At 49.5% G+C, this 18,816-nt stretch overlaps 1 protein-coding gene across 16 annotated transcripts in view; it reads left to right on the top strand.

Moving 5' to 3' along the window:
• TPM3 (tropomyosin 3) overlaps positions 1 to 18,816 on the top strand; it is a gene marked incomplete at its 3' end in the record, with an annotated part of 75,801 nt that overhangs the window by 28,937 nt on the left and 28,048 nt on the right. For all 16 annotated transcript variants that reach the window (XM_083716028.1, XM_083716026.1, XM_083716031.1 and 13 more), the window contains 3 exons: positions 14,771 to 14,904; positions 15,853 to 15,970; positions 17,632 to 17,702. In XM_083716028.1, the coding sequence (XP_083572154.1) occupies positions 14,771 to 14,904; positions 15,853 to 15,970; positions 17,632 to 17,702 (323 nt within the window). The remainder of the gene's footprint in view (positions 1 to 14,770; positions 14,905 to 15,852; positions 15,971 to 17,631; positions 17,703 to 18,816) is intronic.

Genomic DNA, 18,816 nt, shown 5'->3' with positions numbered 1-18,816 from the left:
GAAGTAAGCGCAGGGTGTTGCACAGATGCTGGAAACTCAATAGCTGGGGCTGTTGCCCAAATGCTGAACTTTTTTTAAAAAAACAATCTAAATTCCACAACTTAGGCTGTATACACTCCATACACTTGCCTTCTCCCATAGAATCCTGGGAACTGTAGTTCTTGGAGGATTCTGGGAATTGCAACCCTGTGAGGCGTAAACTACACTTCCCAAGATTCTTCAGAAGCACCCTGTGCCCTAAACATTTGATGTGTATGCAGCCCTGATTAAACCTAAGCTGCCTTTCATGAATGATCAAGTTTTTGCAAGGCCTCTCCCATAACCCGTTAGTTCAGCCTTTCTCAACCTGTGGGTCCCCAGATGTTGTTGAACTACAACTCCCATCACCCCTAGCTAGCAAGGCCAGAGCTCAGGGATGATTGGAGTTGTAGTCCAACAACATCTGGGGACCCACGGGTTGAGAACCGCTGCGTTAGTTGCTTTTATTCAACCTCCCTCTTGAATTGAGCACTTGCTCCTTGAATATTTCCCCCGCAGAATGTATCTGTGGTGCTGAGGGCTAGAAGCTCAATTGATGAAAACAGCCGCTGCTAACTTAAGTTCTAACACTGATGATAAGGCAAGCCACATATGTCTAGGATGGGATTGAGGAACCTCAGCATCCCTGACAATTGGCCATTCTGGCTGAGATGAGTTGAAGGTTCCCTTGGAGTATGAAGCCCAGGGTACCCTAATCCTCCAGAGTCCATAAAGGAAGACCTCAAAGAAACTTTTCCCAAATAATGTCGTGCACTGCAATCCTTGGTGACTGGAGGGCACTTATAATTGACCGCCAACAAAGAGGCAATCGGCAAGTCTTTCTTTATACTTCGGGATCTTGTCCTGGTCGCTTGCCTTTTGGGGCTGGGGATAGTGGGGAAGGGGGAGTCTTTATCTTGGTTTGATAACCACACTGCTATTGAGCACCCACAGACTGAGCTCGCTTTCTGCCTTGTGTGGTGAGCGAAACTGAGTGCAGTGCAGACATGTGGAAGAGGCCTGAGCGGTGGAGGGTGAGAAAGTCAAAGCAGATCCCAGGGAGGGGGGTGGCATCGAAGGAGAGCCCCCGAGTGACACAGCCCTGTGTCTGTGACTGGCACCCTGGTACAGAAGCGCTCGGGCGGACTGTGGGGCCCTGTTCGAACATCTGTGCCACTTTAAGTTCCTCCATGACCTCAGCTCAAAGCTATGTGCACCAAAATGGAGTCTCCTCTCGTCTAGGATTGAGATGTGGTTTGCACACCCCCTCTCTCTCCCTCCCTCTCCCTCTCTCTCTCTCTCTCTCTGGTCTGTGACCCTCGTGGGTTTTGTGGACACATCCCGGCCATGTTAATCTCTCAAAACTCCTCCAGGCTACTCCATCTAAGGACACTCTGAAGATGAAAGCCTTTGGGTGAAGCCTGGGGAGAGGAGCAATCCTATGCACAGATATGCCGAGTGAACATATAGCAAATTTGCTGTGTGGATTGTGGGAGGAAAATTTCTTTCGTTGACTTTGCTGTTCAGGTTGCATTTTGGGGGGCGAGGTGGGGGAAGAGAAGTTTTAACTTTGGTACCGAGAGTCCAAGCGTGTATAAATAGAACACCATCTGCTGTTCCAAAATAGGGAGCGATCCGATTGATGGCAAATTAACGCTCCGAAACAAAGCAGGTATTCTAATCCAAGCTTGGCAAGGGCTGTTTGGATGGTCGCCTGGGGCGCTCCTGCAAAATCTCTAGGCGACTACCTAAGGGAGTTCCCCCCCCCCCAATTCCTGAAATTGGGGGCGCTTCTCTTTCAAGTCTATTAGGGAATGCAGGCGGTGGGGAATTTAGGGGCCTGGAGGCCAATTCGTCCCCTCCAGACTAGGACTGGGCAATATCTGCTTTTCAGCATGACAATATATCGCCAGCTAAACATTACACCGATACATAACAATGTCTGAAATAAGGATGGATCTATGTAGAGGCGTTGGCTGCCTTTACAGTTTTTCTCACATTGTGATTTTTGCATAGCTCACATCCTGATTCGCACAGTGTTGCCAGGTCAAAAACTATGTGACCAATACCGCAATATGGACTTCAAAGCAGTTTTGGACAATATATGGATATATCGCCCAGCCCTACTCCAGATCTCTGGCCCGTGAGACTCTCCCTCAGGCCACACCCCTTGCCAGCTCTGCTATGCACCTTTCTTGAGTATTTTTACCTGCCTGGAATGTGTCTCTGAGTGCTGATAATGCCTCTTCCTTCCCTGGATGGAGAATGAGAAAGGGGCGTGCATAGAAGCCTGCCAGCTGTAGAAAGGTAAAGCCTTGGTTACACTGCCCACGTTGGCCTCTGGCCTGGTTCACATGGCCCCTGGATGTGGCCTAGGAGAGAATGTGGTCCTCGGTCTCAAAAATGGTTCCCCGCCCATCCTAACGCCTCCACTAACGTGTGGCGCATTGCAGCTTGGCTTTCACTGCGCTGTAAATGGATTCCCCAATTTGATCCCTTCCAGGTATTTCTGGACTCCCAACTCCCCATCGCCTCTCACTCTCAGCCGGGTCTGATGGGCCTTTTCCAACATCATTTGGAGAACTCCAGAGTTTGGAGAGTTGTCTCCCCCTTGCCGTATGTCTTCCATTGATAACCCTAGTTTTGTGAGTTGCTAGCAGTGGTGTACATGGGCTTCCCCTGCCATTTCATCTTCATAGCAGCCCTGTGGTGTAAGCCAGGCTGAGAGAGATCAGCTCCCCCAGCGAGAGGTTTGTAGCAAAGTTTGGATTTTAATCCCTCCTAGATTTGACACGGGACGCGGGTGGCGCTGTGGGTTAAACCACAGAGCCTAGGACTTGCCAATCAGAAGGTCAGCGGTTCGAATCCCCACGACAGGGTGTTGCAGGAAAAATCCGAGGGCTCCCTTGGACAAAACAAAGACACCAACCAGGATAACTTGGAGCAAAACAGCAGCCTGTAGGCTTGGCCTTTATTGAACTGTTGCAACAGGGTATTCCCCTCACGTGCAGGAGAGAGGAAAGACCCAGAAGAATAGTGTGCAAGGTCTTATAAAAACTTTTGAAATTCCCTTCCTCTAGGTCTAGCCCACCCCCAGAAACATCATGCATACATTACAGAAAGGAGGGGTTGTGGGAGGCATACATTACAGAAAGGAGGGGCCGAGGGAGGAGTTGGTGGTAACTTGAGTGTCTTGTCACCTGGCTGGTTCCTCCTCTCCCCCCCCCCTTCCAGGAATTTCTAGGAGACAAAGGGGATTTTGCAGTTTCCTGCCCCCTGAGGGAAGATCTGATCAGTGTCCTTTGTTTGAATCCACTCCCATATGCAGGTTCTTTGTGATCTTGATTGTCTTCTGTCTGGGATCATAAGGGTTGGCATGGGCAGGGCTCCTGTGGATGTGCTGAGATGGTGAAGGGATTATGGCTGACCAGGACTAAGTCACCCCCCTTTGTTAGTTCTTGTGACATGGAGTAAAAATAAAAATGGAACAGTGCAAATCCAATGTATGGTTGACTTTCTATGAATTTATAACAGAAATGTGGTGTTATGAATTTATAACAGAAATGTGGCGTATGTAGTGTGTGAGTGTGAAGTTTATACAAACAGAATGATTGGGGTGGGGGGGTTCCTGCTACAAGGGTGAGCTCCTGTTGCTCAGTCCCTGCTCCTGCCCACCTAGCAGTTTGAAAGCACGTCAAAGTGCAAGTAGATAAATCGGTACCGCTCTGGCGGGAAGGTAAATGGCGTTTCCGTGCGCTGCTCTGGTTCACCAGAAGCGGCTTAGTCATGCTGGCCACATGACCCGGAAGCTGTACGCCGGCTCCCTCGGCCAGTAAAGCAAGATGAGCGCCGCAACCCCAGAGTCGGCCATGACTGGACCTAATGGTCAGGGGTCCCTTTACCTTTGGGTTTGCCACTTTAAAAAAAAAATGCTCCACAGTGCAAGGGAGGTTGGAGAGAATAATTGGGGAAGGGTCCTCTTGTCCTCAGGCACTGGACAAGACCACCTTGTTGGTTCAAAACCTGGGGGAATGAGGAGTGCAGGGCGAGGCAGCGGGAGGGGGGGTGGAGAAGAGCAAGGCGTAGAGTCAAGCATTCCCCTCCCTGGCTCCGCAAACAGAAGGCGGCAGGGCATGAGCCTGCTTTCCTTTGTGCTGACAAGGGCTTGTTTGGCAGAAGGAGTTAGCTTTTCCTGATCTTTTGGCGCTGGGCCTCCTTGAGTGCCTTAAGCTCTCCTCCCCCTTTCTTGTTTGGCTCCAGGGCAGCCCTGGCCCTGTTCCCACGCCTGCCTGGCTGCCCAGGAGACTTCTCTTCCCATCAGCTTCTTAATCTTCTGTCTGGCTCTTGTCCCCGGGGTCCCGGGGGGGGGCACTTGACAAAGGGGGCCTGGACGGGTCTGCAGGAAGTGACATCGCAGTTGCTGGCAGTGGGGGAGCTCCGTGGAGAATTCCTAGGTTTCCCGTCCAGCCCACAAGGAGTGGTCCTAAACGCTGCCAGCTCAGTATTGATTGTGGACTGGACTTGACGACAGAGAGGCGGTTGCAGGATTTGGGGCTCTTTAGTTTTGTGAAGAAGGGACGCGGGTGGCGCTGTGGGTAAAACCTCAGCGCCTAGGACTTGCCGATCGCATGGTCAGCGGTTCGAATCCCCGCGGCGGGGTGAGCTCCCGTCGTTCGGTCCCAGCGCCTGCCAACCTAGCAGTTCGAAAGCACCCCCAAGTGCAAGTAGATAAATAGGTACCGCTTTATAGCGGGAAGGTAAACGGCGTTTCCATGCGCTGCTCTGGTGCCGGTTCGCCAGAGCAGCTTTGTCACGCTGGCCCCGTGACCCGGAAGTTTCTGCGGACAGCGCTGGCTCCCGGCCTCTAGAGTGAGATGAGCGCACAACCCTAGAGTCTGTCAAGACTGGCCCGTACGGGCAGGGGTACCCTTACCTTTTACTTCTAGTTTTATGAAGAAGCGCTGGGAGAGCATGGTAGGGATATGCAAAAGAGAAACTTTCCTCCCAATAAATTTAATAAATAAAAAGATAAATAGTAATGCAGGCAACTCCCAATTTATTTGGGGATTATGTACTGAGGCCTCGTGCATTTAGGCGAAATTGCGTATACAGTGGTACCTCTGGTTGCGAACGGGATCCGTTCCGGAGGCCCGTTCGCAACCTGAAAAGAATGCAACCCATGTGCGCGGGTCGCGATTCGCCGCTTCTGCGCATGGCGTCATTTTGTGCGCATGCGCGAGCGGCAATACCCGGAAGTAACCCTTTCCGGTACTTCTGGGTTGCCGCGGGACACAAGCTGAAAAGGCACAACCTGAAGCAAACGTAACATGAGGTATGACTGTATTTGAAGCATCAAGGGAAGTAATATTGCCACTGTATTCTGCTCTGGTCAGACCTCACCTGGAGTACTGTGTCCAGTTCTGGGCACCACAGTTCAAGGAGGACACTGACAAACTGGAACGTGTCCAGAGGAGGGCAACCAAAATGGTCAAAGGCCTGGAAACGATGCCTTATGAGGAACGGCTAAGGGAGCTGGGCATGTTTAGCCTGGAGAAGAGGAGGTTAAGGGGTGATATGATAGCCATCTTCAAATATATAAAAGGATGTCACATAGAGGAGGGAGAAAGGTTGTTTTCTGCTGCTCCAGAGAAGCGGACACGGAGCAATGGTTCCAAACTACAAGAAAGAAGATTCCACCTAAACATTAGGAAGAACTTCCTGACAGTAAGAGCTGTTCGACAGTGGAATTTGCTGCCCAGGAGTGTGGTGGAGTCTCCTTCTTTGGAGGTCTTTAAGCAGAGGCTTGACAACCATATGTCAGGACTGCTCTGATGGTGTTTCCTGCTTGGCAGGCGGTTGGACTCCATGGCCCTTGAGGTCTCTTCCAACTCTATGATTCCATGATTCTATGAAGCACTGTTGAAGAAGTCTGCAAATACCCTCTTAAACCACCGGAAATCCTTGAAAACCCCTATTAAAAAACCAGCAGCACTTACCAGACCCCAGACTCCAACAGAGTCTTCCCCTCTCAGCCCCCTTCCTCAGACTCCAGCTTTCCACAGGCCTCAATGGTTGGTGCAAGGGCTTCTGGGATTGCACTTGCAAAGGCTCGCAGGATTGCCTTTTTGCCCTCCCTGTGCTCTTTTTGCTATTTTTAAAGTCACTTAGGGTTTGGCGCGTGGTCGCGTTTCAGTGGGAACGTGCGTAAATTGTTCTTTGCCTGCGCTAGAACTTGAGGTCATTCAAAGAAGCCGAACTCTGGAAGATTTGGGGACAGACAAAAAAGGAAGCATTTCTTTGCAGCGTGCTATGGGATTCCCTCGCGCAAGAGGTAGCAATCGCTGCCAACTTGGACGGCTTTTGAAAGAGGCTTAGATGAAATTCATGGCTGCCACGATGGCCGTGTTTCTCCTTCCATTGTTAAGCACTAGGCCTCTGAATACCAGTAGCTGGGAATCGCAAGCAGGGAAGTCGCTGCTGTTCTCAGGTCTGGTTTTGGGGAGGCATCCTACAGATGGCAGGTTGGCCACGGTGAGAACAGGATGCTGGCAAGGGGGTTGGGCTAGATGACCCTTGCGGGTCCCTTCCAACTCTACAATTCTATGATTCTATGACTAGGTGGGACAATGGTCTGATCCAGCAGGGCTCCTCTTATGTGCTTGTGGCAGCAGTAGAACGGCACTTGTGACTTTGCGCATAGGCTCAGGTCCAGTGGGGGACCAGCGGTGGTGCAGGGGTTAGGACAGGGGTCAGCAAACTTTTTCAGCAGGGGGTCGGTCCACTGTGCCTCAGACCTTGTGGGGGGCCGGACTATATTTTTTTGGGGGGAATGAATGAATTCCTATGCCCCACAAATAACCCAGAGATGCATTTTAAATAAAAGCACACAGTCTACTCATGTAAAAACATGCTGATTCCCGGACCGGATTTAGAAGGCGATTGGGCCGCATCCGGCCCCCAGGCCTTAGTCTGCCTACCCATGGGTTCGGAGCTGGGAGAGACCAGGGTTCAAATCCCCGCCTGGCCATGAAACTTTCTGGGTGACATTGGGCCAGTCACGCCCTTCCAACCTGATCTACCTAAACAGGGTTGTTACAAGGATAAAATGAGGAAGGAGAAAACCATTTCATAGAATTGTAGGGCTGGAAGGGACCCTGAGGGCTGTCTGGTCCAACCCTCCCTGCCCCCCACCATTCAGGAATCTCGGCTATAAAGCATTCATAACAGATGGTCATGCAACCTTGATCTTCTTGGAGAAAAGCCGCCATATAAATGTGATACTTGAATAAGTGGCAGCCTGTTTAGTTCTGAGGACCAGTATTTCAGACTGTGCCTTGCTTGGCGAAGCCAGTGTGTGGACCGCCTTTTGCTGTTGTGCCCCCCGTCCCAAATCCCGACGGGCCTGGCAAGTGAGAAAAAGCAAAGAGTCTCTTCGTTTATTTATTTTTGCAAAGTCAGGCGTGTGCGTTCTTGCTGCCAGATGCCTAGAATTCTTCAGTTCTGGAATATGTTGTCACCGATGCAAACTTTGATAATTTTGACCAAGATAACAAGAATGCCAGGTATCCTTTGCTTGCAGATACGGTCTTAATTTGCAGCGCACAGCAACATCACTGGATCTTTCTGGCCATCTCGCCTGCTCCGCCACCGCCCCTTGGATGAGATGTATAAGAACTTGGGAAGCTGCCTTGTTTCAAGTCAGACTATATTAGCTCAGTATTACTACAGTCCAGGACATTCCCAGCCCTACCTGTCCTGGAGATGTTGGGGATCAAACCAGGGGCTTTCGGTGACCTTTCCCCAGAGCAGTCAGGAAAGGCAGCGGCTGCCCAGATAAGCTCCTGCCATCTTGGTGGCCTTAACCCGGAGATTTCCAAATTTTTCATGTTGGTGACCCACTTTTTAGACATGCATCATTTTACTAGAAAACCGGAGGTTAAACTACCCCTTTGCAGCCCCGGGAGGAGCGTTCACGCAACACACAGACCGTAGGTAGCGTGTCGTGACACATGGTTTGGAAAGCTCTGCTTTAACCCTTGCCACAGACGCACACAAACACACAGACACTTACACTAAGGTTACCAGATTTTTTTCAATGAATCCAGGGAGACTTTAAATAAATAAATACTACACGTTCGGAACGTTGATGCTGCAGCGATGGCGGTGGTAGAGGGGCGGCCGCCGCCTTGACCTCAACCGCCACGTTTCCCCTTCCTCCGAGGCTTCTATCTCCTTTCTCCATGAACCTGGGCAGCCCCTGAGTTGTTGGTTCTTTGGTGGTGGTGGGGAAGCGGTGCTTGGTGGGTCAGGCATGGACGGCGGAGAAGGAGGGCTGAGAGCGGCAGCTGCGGTGAGGCTTGGGCAGTGCTATGCCTTCCTTCCCATCAGAGCAGCCCCAATCTCATTCCTGCTTGCACGCAAGCTCTGATAGGCAGCGTGAAGCCTCTCTTCATAGCTGAGAGATCCCCGCCCCGATCCTGCTTGCACACAAGTAGGAGTTGGGAGGCTGCTCTGACAGGCAGCATAAAACCTCCCTTCACAGCTTAGTTGCTGGGGTCAGGGGAGGTGGGGAGGTGAGCCCCTGCACTACCATCATGTGGGGACTTCTGAGCAGCTCCTGGAGCCAGCCAGAGCCAACTGCTCCAGGCTGCTGAGACTGCCACTGCTGTGTTTCCTGGGGACATTAGATGAAATCTGGGGATAGATTTTGTCCGGGGACTGTCCCCGGGAAACGGGGATGTCTGGTTACCCTAACTTGCGCCCCATTAGAAAGGTGATTCCAAGCCTTTCTTGGATTAATGTCACACCTGTGGTGACAGATTGTCATGTACGCTGCGGCGGCAGGTTCTTTTTAAAGCTCCATATGGCATGGCATGATGCGTCATCCTGCAGCTTGGAAGAGGGGTGACACTTTCTACTTTTTGCTGAGATGGAGCTGCGAGGAGTAACGTGCAGGGTTCCCTTGGGTTCCCTCGCATTCGTGGAAGGCCTTTTTCTGTCTAGCAACATCCCTTGAGGTCTTTGCTGGGTGTTTACAAAGCCCCAACGCATTCACTACCCCCTTTGAACATGAAGGGGTGTGGACAGTTTTTAGAGGACGGTTGTGGACAGTTTTTAGAGGACGATTGCCTCTAAAAAGGACGTAGAGCTGAAGTAGGAAGTTGGAAAGAGCGGCATAATTTCCCCACTCCCTATCTCAGGTCTGTGTCATTTTTGAGACTCAGGTCTGATTTTGACTCGAGTTCCTTGAAAAAAGCAGCCTTTGCCCAGATCCCTTGGATAAGTGATGTGTGTCGGGGGGTTGGGGTGGGCTTTCTTTCTGTCTTTGGGGTATAGTAAAGGTAAAGCGACCCCTGACCATTAGGTCCGGTCGTGACCGACTCTGGGGCTGCGGCGCTCATCTCGCTTTAATGGCCGAGGGAGCCGGTGTACAGCTTCCGGGTCATGTGGCCAGCATGACTAAGCCGTCTCTGGCGAACCAGAGCAGCGCACGGAAACGCCATTTACCTTCCCACCAGAGCGGTACCTATTTATCTACTTGCACTGGTGTGCTTTCGAACTGCTAGGTTGGCAGGAGCAGGGACCGAGCTAAGGGATTTGCGGGGATTTGAACCGCCAGCCTTCTGATCGGCAAGCCCTAGGCTCTGTGGTTTAACCCACAGCGCCACCCGCGTCCCTCCTTTGGGGTATGGGGCGATGCTAATCCAGGTAATTTTGGAGGAAAGTGAGTGTTGGACGTCAGCGGCACTTGCACAGGCCTCCAACTTCACCTGTGGTCCTAAATTGGTTGTAGACCCCTCGGCTAACGGAAGAGGAGGGCGAGGCAATCTTTGGCCATTTCCCCTCTACTTCTCACCTCTGCACGACTCCTTGGGATCTATTCTGGGCAAGGCTTGCAGAGAGCCAGCAGTGAGCGTTCCTTGGGTTAGCATTCCCTGTGGGGCTCCCTACCGCGGTGAGGAGAAGTTAATCTTGTATTGTCACAGACTCCTCTAAAGAGGGATTAAGCCAGTTCATGAAAGAGGCTGATTTGACCTCTCTCTCCTGAGACTCAAACCTCCATGTCCGGAAGCAGTCTGTCCCAGAGTTCCAGGCTCCAGGGACAAACAGCAAAAGAACGGGAAGGGGGAACTGGCTGATACATAGCCCATCTAGCGCAATGCCAGGGACAGCCAGTGTGGCACCCGGCTATCGGGACTCCAACTCCCATCAGCCCCAGCAGATAGCCAGCGGTCAGGGATGCTTGGAGTCGTAGTCCACAGCCTTTGGAGGCTGTCACACACACACACACACACACTGGCTCCCTCTGGTCTGTGCTGGCCAGCCCTAGCTCCTCCAGGCTTTTTGCCTCTCATTGCCCTTGCTGTGACACTCCCTCTGGTTGTTGTTTTTTCTCGGAAGTTATATTTACAACATAACAAAAAAAAAAAAACCCCAATACAGAAATCCACCCTCATTAAACGTGAACATAGCATACAATAAGCATAACATACAACAATACAAACAAGCAGATAAAAAACTTCCTTTATCCTGTATCTGGCCTCCTTATTTACTACTTATAAGCTGTTTCCTTTATGAATAATTATTAAGATTTTTCTAATTATAACTTAAATATCCACAAAGTCTCCTGCAGACATTAATCGAAACAAGACCAAGTATGTATTTTAGGGCACTGTTTTGTGAAGTATTCTCTCCATTTCCCCCATGCTTTTTGAAACGCTTGCCTAGCGTGATCTCTAATTGCTTCTGTTAATCTAGCCAGTTCAATATACTCTTAACAGTTTGTCTTGCCATTCCTTTTTTTGTTGGCACAGTCCCCCCCCCCCCCCCCCAGTTTTTAGCAGTTCGGATCCTTGCCGCTCCTGTGGCATAGAGGAATATTTTCTGATCTTCTCTTGCTATACCTGTGTCCGTTATCCCTAGTAGAAAAGCTTCGGTATTTTTCATAAAGTTATACTTAAACATTTTTTTAAGCTCGTCATATACTATATTCCAGAAGCCTTTGGTTTTTGCTGTGACACTCCCTCTGATGCAGCTGTGTCCAAGGCAGGGTGAGTCAGTGGCTCCCCCCATCTCTCTCTGGAGGCTGACTTCTGACCAGGGCGGAGCACGCTGCTTTCCTCTCCGGTCCTCTTAAACCCTGGCAAGCACAGTGCTTTCCAAGCTTTTCCTACCTTATAATTTTGGGTCCTGCTTCCTCCTTTCGTTCCACTGCTGCCGACCCTGCGTTTTGCAGTGGCTGGTTGAGGAGCTGCTGGCCCGTTCCGGTGGGCTGCGGTGGGTGGGTGGCAGGTCAGGCTACACAAAGAAGGAGGGACCGCAACTGTGTGGGCAACAGATTGAACCGGGTCAGGAGCATGAGAGCTGGTTGGTTCAGGACAACGGCCCATCGAGTTCAGCATCCTGGACTAAACCCGGATACTCCTTGCAGAGACAGGATCCAAAATACGAAGGAGATCTGGGTGGTGGCTAAACCGTGTTTCCTAGTTACTTGGGACATTCCAGTGTTTTGCGGTTGCTGCCTCTTTCATGGAGAAAGGCTGTGGTTTCCTTAACGGCTGCTTTGCAGTCAGAAATGGACTCAGCGTTACCATGCTTAGCCACATCTCCCTGCTTGAAAATGACCTCTCAACAGAGATTTTTTCCTCCATGGAAACCCTCTCTCTAAATTGGGTTGACATCTGTGCATCACATTGACTTGCTTTTTCCAGGAGCTAAAACAATTTGATTGAAACATGGCTTTTTGGGGGAGAGGCGGGAACCTGAAAGTGTGGTTTAAGCATCGCATTCATTCGGAGGAAATTATGGGCTTAGGTATAAAGTACTAAGACTTTTAGTCTGCTTTGTCCATTAAATTCAACAGGTCTGTTCTTCGGTAAGAAGGCATGGCAGCTCAACAGCAATTTAAACCTTTGCTTTGGGTTTTTTGTAAAGTACTTAGAGGTTTGTTTCACAGCCGAGCGGTATACAGATTTCGTAAAATAAAAACACCCTTCTGTACATGGCTTTTTTTTACAGGGGGCATGGAGAGGCAGCAGTAAACTTTTCGGGGGATGTCCTGTCTATTTACTTATTGAACAGTTTGGATTTGATATCCCGCTTTATTACTACCCGAAGGAGTCTCAAAGCGGCTAACAATCTCCTTTCCCTTCCTGCCCCACAACAAACACTCTGTGAGGTGAGTGGGGCTGAGAGACTTCAGAGAAGTGTGACTGGCCCAAAGTCACCCAGCAGCTGCATGTGGAGGAGCGGAGACGCGAACCCGGTTCCCCAGATTACGAGTCCACCGCTCTTAACCACTAAACCACACTGGCTCCCTTATTGCATTTTTATCCCACCTTTTTCTCTCCAATGAAGCTCATTGCACTGTTCTCCTCCCTCATGTAATCCCACAACAACCCTGTGAGGTAGGTTAGGCTGCAAAGGCATTGACTGGCTCCCAGGTTCACACCCAGTGAGCTTTGCCGCTGAACTGTGGTCTCCCAGGTCGCAGCTTGATGAGTCAAAGGTGGGGATATAGGCGTGACTACAGATATGCGCATTTGTATCCTTCCTTTTATTTGTTTTGGCCGAGTAGCAAGTGATTGAATTTGGCGAGGTATTATACCAAGGCAGGAAATGTGGGTCATTTTATAACGCTTACTCAGAATTTCGCCGCTTGTGGAAGTCGTCTGAGTCTGTCTGTGATCCTTGAGGAAAACTATATCTCGTACATGTTAATGCTTTCTCGCGTCAGTCACTAAAGAAAGCTAGCTGCAACTTGAAGTGTTAGGTGAACCGAAGAAGGATTAGATGAATTGAGAAAAATGAAATTTGGACCTAATTAATGGAGTAATTTTTTATTATTATAGGTTATAGCAAAGGTCAGCAAACTTTTTCAGCAGGGGGCCGTCCACTGTCCCTCAGACCTTGTGGGGGGCTGGACTATATTTTGAAGGAGAAAAAACATGAACGAATTCCTATGCCCCACAAATAACCCAGAGATGCATTCTACTCATGTAAAAACACCAGGCAGGCCCCACAAATAACCCAGAGATGCATTTTAAATAGGAACACACATTCTACTCATGTAAAAACACGCTGATTCCCGGACCTCCCGTGGGCCGGATTTAGAAGGCAATTGGGCCGGATCTGGCCCCGGGGCCTTAGTTTGCCTACCCATGGGATATAGAAAACAATGTACAGGAAAAGCTAATGTTAGATATTATAGTAGATGCAGTGTCTTGTTAAATAGGAGATTATTACTGGTAATCCTACTTGTGGAATGTATTGTGTTTTAAAAGAAATGTAATCTGAATCCTGAAATACTCTTTTTGGGGGGAGACATCTATGTTTATGCTTAAATGCATACCCTAATCAGTATTATTTTTGTAATGCAGTTTGGTATGGAAAATAAAAACATTAAAAAAAAACGTTATAAGCAACAACTTTGTGGAATGGCCACTTGGGCTGTCTTCGTTGTTGATTTAATAAAAATAGGTAACGATTATGTCTTTGCTTTTTAAGGAGCAGCAGAAAATACCCTATTATGGAAAAATTCTGCTGCAAGTCACTTCCTGCTGGAAAGCTTGCCTGTCTTGGGACTGTCAGCGGCACTGAGCCTCTCAGTCTGCAAGAGCAGTGATATCCTTAAGCAATAGCAAGCTGTTTCACAGCAAAAATAAGAGCCTACTGGATTTTTGGACAAGGACAATGGGAGTCGTAGTCCAGCAGCATCTGGGTGGCCAGCAGTTCCCCACACCTGTTATAAAAAAAAAATTTAACAGGTTGCAATATGACATATATTCTGGACGCATGCAAAACGCTTGCTGCATTGGGAAGATGCAGCAAGGGAAATTACATTTGTAAGAGGCTATTCTTTACCTACAGGTCCTCTTTATTTTACTTTCTGGGTATATTAAAGAAGCTGTACTAACAGAGGACAGGGAATTAATAGCACCACATATCTCTCTCTCTCTCTCTCTCTCTGTGTGTGTGTGTGTGTGTGTGTGTGTGTGTGTCAGAGAAAGAGAGAGAGAGAGATATTAGAACACTATGCATGAGGGAATGGGTAACTAAGACCTGGGACATAAAATGCAAGTTTTAAGCTTGCATACATTTGGTTAGAACTGGAGAAGGTAGACAGCAAGAGAATGTATTCATGGAGAAATGGGAGTCTTTTTTTTATAATGTGGTACAGGAACACGTAAGCCCATTTCTGCTACTTGGAAGCGTGTAATATCAATCTGTTGTACTCAGTCTTGGTATGGAAACTTGTCCTGCTGTGTTCACTTCTATGTTCACTTCTGGAGATCCTTTTTTATATATATTTTTGGCGTGTGTTATTTTGTTCCATTAACAATTATATTTTTTAAAAAAGATTGCAAGTGAAATGGGGGTAGGGAGATGTTTCTCTCCTGGAGAGATGCTGCGAGTTGGATGTAGACAGTTCTGACCACGACAGTGCAAAAAATAGCAGTCTCCATCCCTACTGTGCCCACTTTTGCACATGGCCTTGCCCGCTGCTATTGGAAGCTTGCCTTCAAGGAAATACTAACCCTCAGGCTGAAATTGGTTCTCCCAACCCTTGTCTTAAGCCCTATCGCTAAACACTGCATCTTAAGAAAGCCAGAGATGGTTTGAATGAGCTTCCAGCCGGCACAGCATTCTTAAGGGCTAGAAACTTGTGTTTGCTTAAATGGGGTGGGGAACAAACGAGTCTGTTCCAGTGGATTCCAATGCCCACATCAGTGTTTTCCCCCTTCCTCTCCAGGCCGAGGCAGAAGTAGCATCCTTGAACCGCCGCATTCAGCTCGTGGAAGAGGAGCTGGACCGGGCCCAGGAGCGCCTTGCGACAGCCTTGCAGAAGTTGGAAGAAGCTGAGAAAGCTGCCGATGAGAGTGAAAGGTAGGTGGGTGCATTTGCAGGAGGAAGGGGCTCCTTAGAGCAGGCATTCCCAAACTCAGCCCTCCAGATGTTTTGGGACTACAACTCCCATCATCCCTAGCTAACAGGACCCAATGGTCAGGGATGATGGGAATTGTAGTCCCAAAACATCTGGAGGGCTGAGTTTGGGGGTGCCTGCCTTAGAGCTTGTTCGCACTGAGCAAAGCTATGTATAAACTCTGGGTTGTCATATACTGTATTTTTCTCTCCATAAGATGCACTTTTCCCCTCCTAAAAAGTAAGGGAAAATGTGTGTGCATCTTACGGAGTGAATGCAGGGGGGAGGCAGGCAGGAAAAGCCCCCAAGAGCCGCACACAAGCTCCATGCGGCTCTTGCGGGCTTTTCCCCAGGAGGGAGAAGGGACTGACGAGGCCAGTCAGTCCCTTCTCCCCCCTCGTAGAAAAGCCCGCAGGAGCCGCGTACTCCGTAAAGGGTGCGCGGCTCCTGTGGGCTTTTGCGGGAGGTGGGGGTATTGCCATAGCTGCATGCGGCTAAAGAGGAAGCTAAGACAGCGAGCGGGATCCATCCCGCTCACTGTCTCGGCTTTTGCCATAGCTGCGTGCAGCCTCTCCTGGCTGGAGAGGTTGCACACGGCTAAAGAGGAAGCCAAGACAGCGAGCGGGATAAGATTTTTTTTTCTTGATTTCCCCCTCTAAAAACTAGGTGCGCCTTATGGTCGGGTGCGCCTTGTGGAGCGAAAAATACGGTAACTGAATCACACCCCCTGGTGTGTGTAACCGGGGAGAAGGTTAGGCCTTTCTCTGGCATTGCTAGCCTTCTGTGTGCCAGAGATGTTCTTGTTTTGGAGAGGCCACACCTGTCCCCAAGTCCTTTCTGCGGACTGGGAGAGCGGACGAATGTCACGTCTTGGAGGCTGACGATCCCTTCTCCCCCCCGTTCTCCCTCAGAGGCATGAAGGTAATTGAGAACAGAGCCCTGAAAGATGAAGAGAAGATGGAGCTGCAGGAGATCCAGCTGAAGGAGGCCAAGCACATCGCTGAGGAGGCCGACAGGAAGTACGAGGAGGTGAGGAACCACAGCGGATGCGCCTTGACCAAGCAGGGTTGAACTCCTCCCTCCATGGCACACAGGGAGTTCAGTCCTGCTTTCTGCAGCTGCGCCATTCCCTGATCCACATTTGATGTCATATGCAGGCAACCCCGCCATTTTAATATTTTGTTGGAAGCCGCCCAGAGTGGCTGGGGAAGCCCAGCCAGATGGGCAGGGTATAAATAAATTATTATTATTATTATTTTATTTACGTGCGTGCAGTATGCGCGCAGGCGTTTTCAGTGGTGTTTTAAATACAGTGGTACCTTGGGTTACGAACACTTTGGGTTACAGGCTCCGCTAACCCCGAAGTAGTACATCGGTTTAAGAACTTTACCTCAGGATGAGAACAAATTGTGCGTCAGCCGCAGCAGGAGACCCCCATTAGCTAAAGTGGTACCTCAGGTTAAGAATGGTTTCAGGTTAAGAATGGACCTTCAGAACGAATTAAGTTTGTAACCAGAGGTACTACTGTATACACAGTTCCACTTAAACATACGGTGCCTCGAAATATAACCCCCACCTAAATTGAGGAGTTGCCTGTATGATGTCATGTGTGGGGCAGGTGGTTTCGGGGGGAAACTGCTTTGTGGGCCAAATGTGGAAGCCTGGTGCTCTCACCTTCTTTTTATTGATTTCAAATTACTGCTATTATTTATTAAATTCATTGCTTGCCTTTATATATACACTATGTAAAAAACGGGACGCAGGTGGCGCTGTGGGTTAAAGCCTCAGCGCCTAGGACTTGCCGATCGAAAGGTCGGCGGTTCGAATCCCTGCGGCGGGGTGCGCTCCCGCTGCTCAGTCCCAGCGCCTGCCAACCTAGCAGTTCGAAAGCACCTCCGGGTGCAAGTAGATAAATAGGGACCGCTTACCAGCGGGAAGGTAAACGGCGTTTCCGTGTGCGGCTCTGGCTCGCCAGATGCAGCTTTGTCACACTGGCCACGTGACCCGGAAGTGTCTCCGGACAGTGCTGGCCCCCGGCCTCTTAAGTGAGATGGGCGCACAACCCCAGGGTCTGTCAAGACTGGCCCGTACGGGCAGGGGTACCTTTACCTTTTACTATGTAAAAAACACTATATAAACTTACACATCCAGTAAAACTGGCATAAAAGAAACACACACACACACACACACACATATATATATATATATGAGACAACCCTGCTTTTAAAAAGGCATGTTTAAGACATCTCACTCAAGGAGGCCATCGATGATTCAGAACCAAAAGCCTGTCACAAAAGAACAATCGCATGGTGTGGGTCAGTTTATATGGGAAGAGGCGGCCATTGAGGTATTGGTGTCCTGAGACGTATAAATGATTTTAATCTTTGCTTTTAAATGATTGGAAACCTGCCCTGGGATCCGGTTAATGCTATTAGGTTCATCAGCTGCCCTGCATCAGAAGGTCCCAGGGCAGGTTTCAGTAATATGAAGTACAGCATAAAAAATCGTTTAAAACAGCTAGAGTGAGTCCATAGGCCAGAGGCCAGTTTACAGAGGCGTATCTTCAGGGTACGGTGATAGCTGTGCAGTGAAGGTACCAGGCGTACCTCTTTGGGGAGAGGAAATCCGCAATTCCTGGCGAAGGGCAGGTAGCAAATGCAATTGACGATCATTTCTTCTTCTCCTCCCAGGTTGCCCGGAAATTGGTCATCATCGAAGGTGATCTGGAGCGTACAGAGGAAAGAGCTGAGCTGGCAGAGTCGTGAGTGTTTTCTTCTTCTCTCTCTCTTTCTCTCTCTCTTTCTCTCTTTGCATGAGGCACCCTGCTGCATGGAAGCTTTTAACACGAGCGAGCTCACCTTCAAACTCCCTGTTAGGCAAGGCCCAGAGTGTGGGGCGAAGGTTAGAGGCAGCCTCTGCTGGCTAGAAGGAATTGTGGGTCTCCACTTTCCCATTTTCTCTCTCTTTTTAGTGGGAAATCTTAACTGGGTTTTTTGGCAGGGGATATGGTATACAGATCAATGCCTTTTTTTTTAACACCTGTGGATTCTTTCCTATGTAGAGAGGTGAGCATCTGTTAGTCCCTCTGCAGGGCGGTACTTAGGTTGATGGAGTTAGTGTTATCATAAAGCACCAATGCAAGAGCAAGCAAAGGCTCTAGCAGCTCAGTCAGCTGCTTGTGGCTGGAAAGCCAAACAGGATGTTTGTGACTGTTGCCATGGGAACATAGGGGCAGTCCATTCTGTACTGAGCACCGGATGTTAGCTCAGTGTGTGTGTCATATGACCCGTACTGGAAGTACATGGGTGGAGTTTATTCTTACTGCTGTGGAGTGCAGACATGTTTCTCTGTACTGATGTAAGAGACAGAAATAAAGGATGTAAATAGATTTCTGTCTGCTTCTTTCCCCTCCCTGGGGGACACCAAAGGGGAGAGAGAAGAAACGGTGTGTTCTTCTCACACATCTGGGAAGAATCGCCGAGACCTTGCCTGCTTATCTGCCAGGAGTAGCAGCGGGGAGGTCGACAAGGAATATCTGCCGGTGCCTACGTTGTGGCACATTCCTCTGACCCAGGCAGAATTCCAACAGTTAGGCCTTCATTGTGGCCACATTCACACCATACATTGAAAGCAGTCCCGTACCATTTTAAGCGGTCATGGCTTCCTCCAAAAGAATTCCAGGAGCCGAGAGTTGTTAGGAGACCTCTGTATTCTTTGTGGAGAGCTACAGTTCCCAGATGGGACGCAGGTGGCGCCGTGGGTTAAACCACAGAGCCTAGGGCTTGCTGATCAGAAGGTCGCGGTTCGAATCCCCGCGACGGGGTGCGCTCCCGTTGCTCGGTCCCTGCTCCTGCCAACCTAGCAGTTCGAAAGCA

The sequence above is a fragment of the Podarcis gaigeae genome (assembly GCF_964106915.1).
Source record: "Podarcis gaigeae genome assembly, chromosome: 16".
Taxonomy (NCBI): domain Eukaryota; kingdom Metazoa; phylum Chordata; class Lepidosauria; order Squamata; family Lacertidae; genus Podarcis; species Podarcis gaigeae.
Note: the sequence above shows the minus strand (reverse complement) of the source record. Positions and strands in the feature narration are given on the sequence as shown.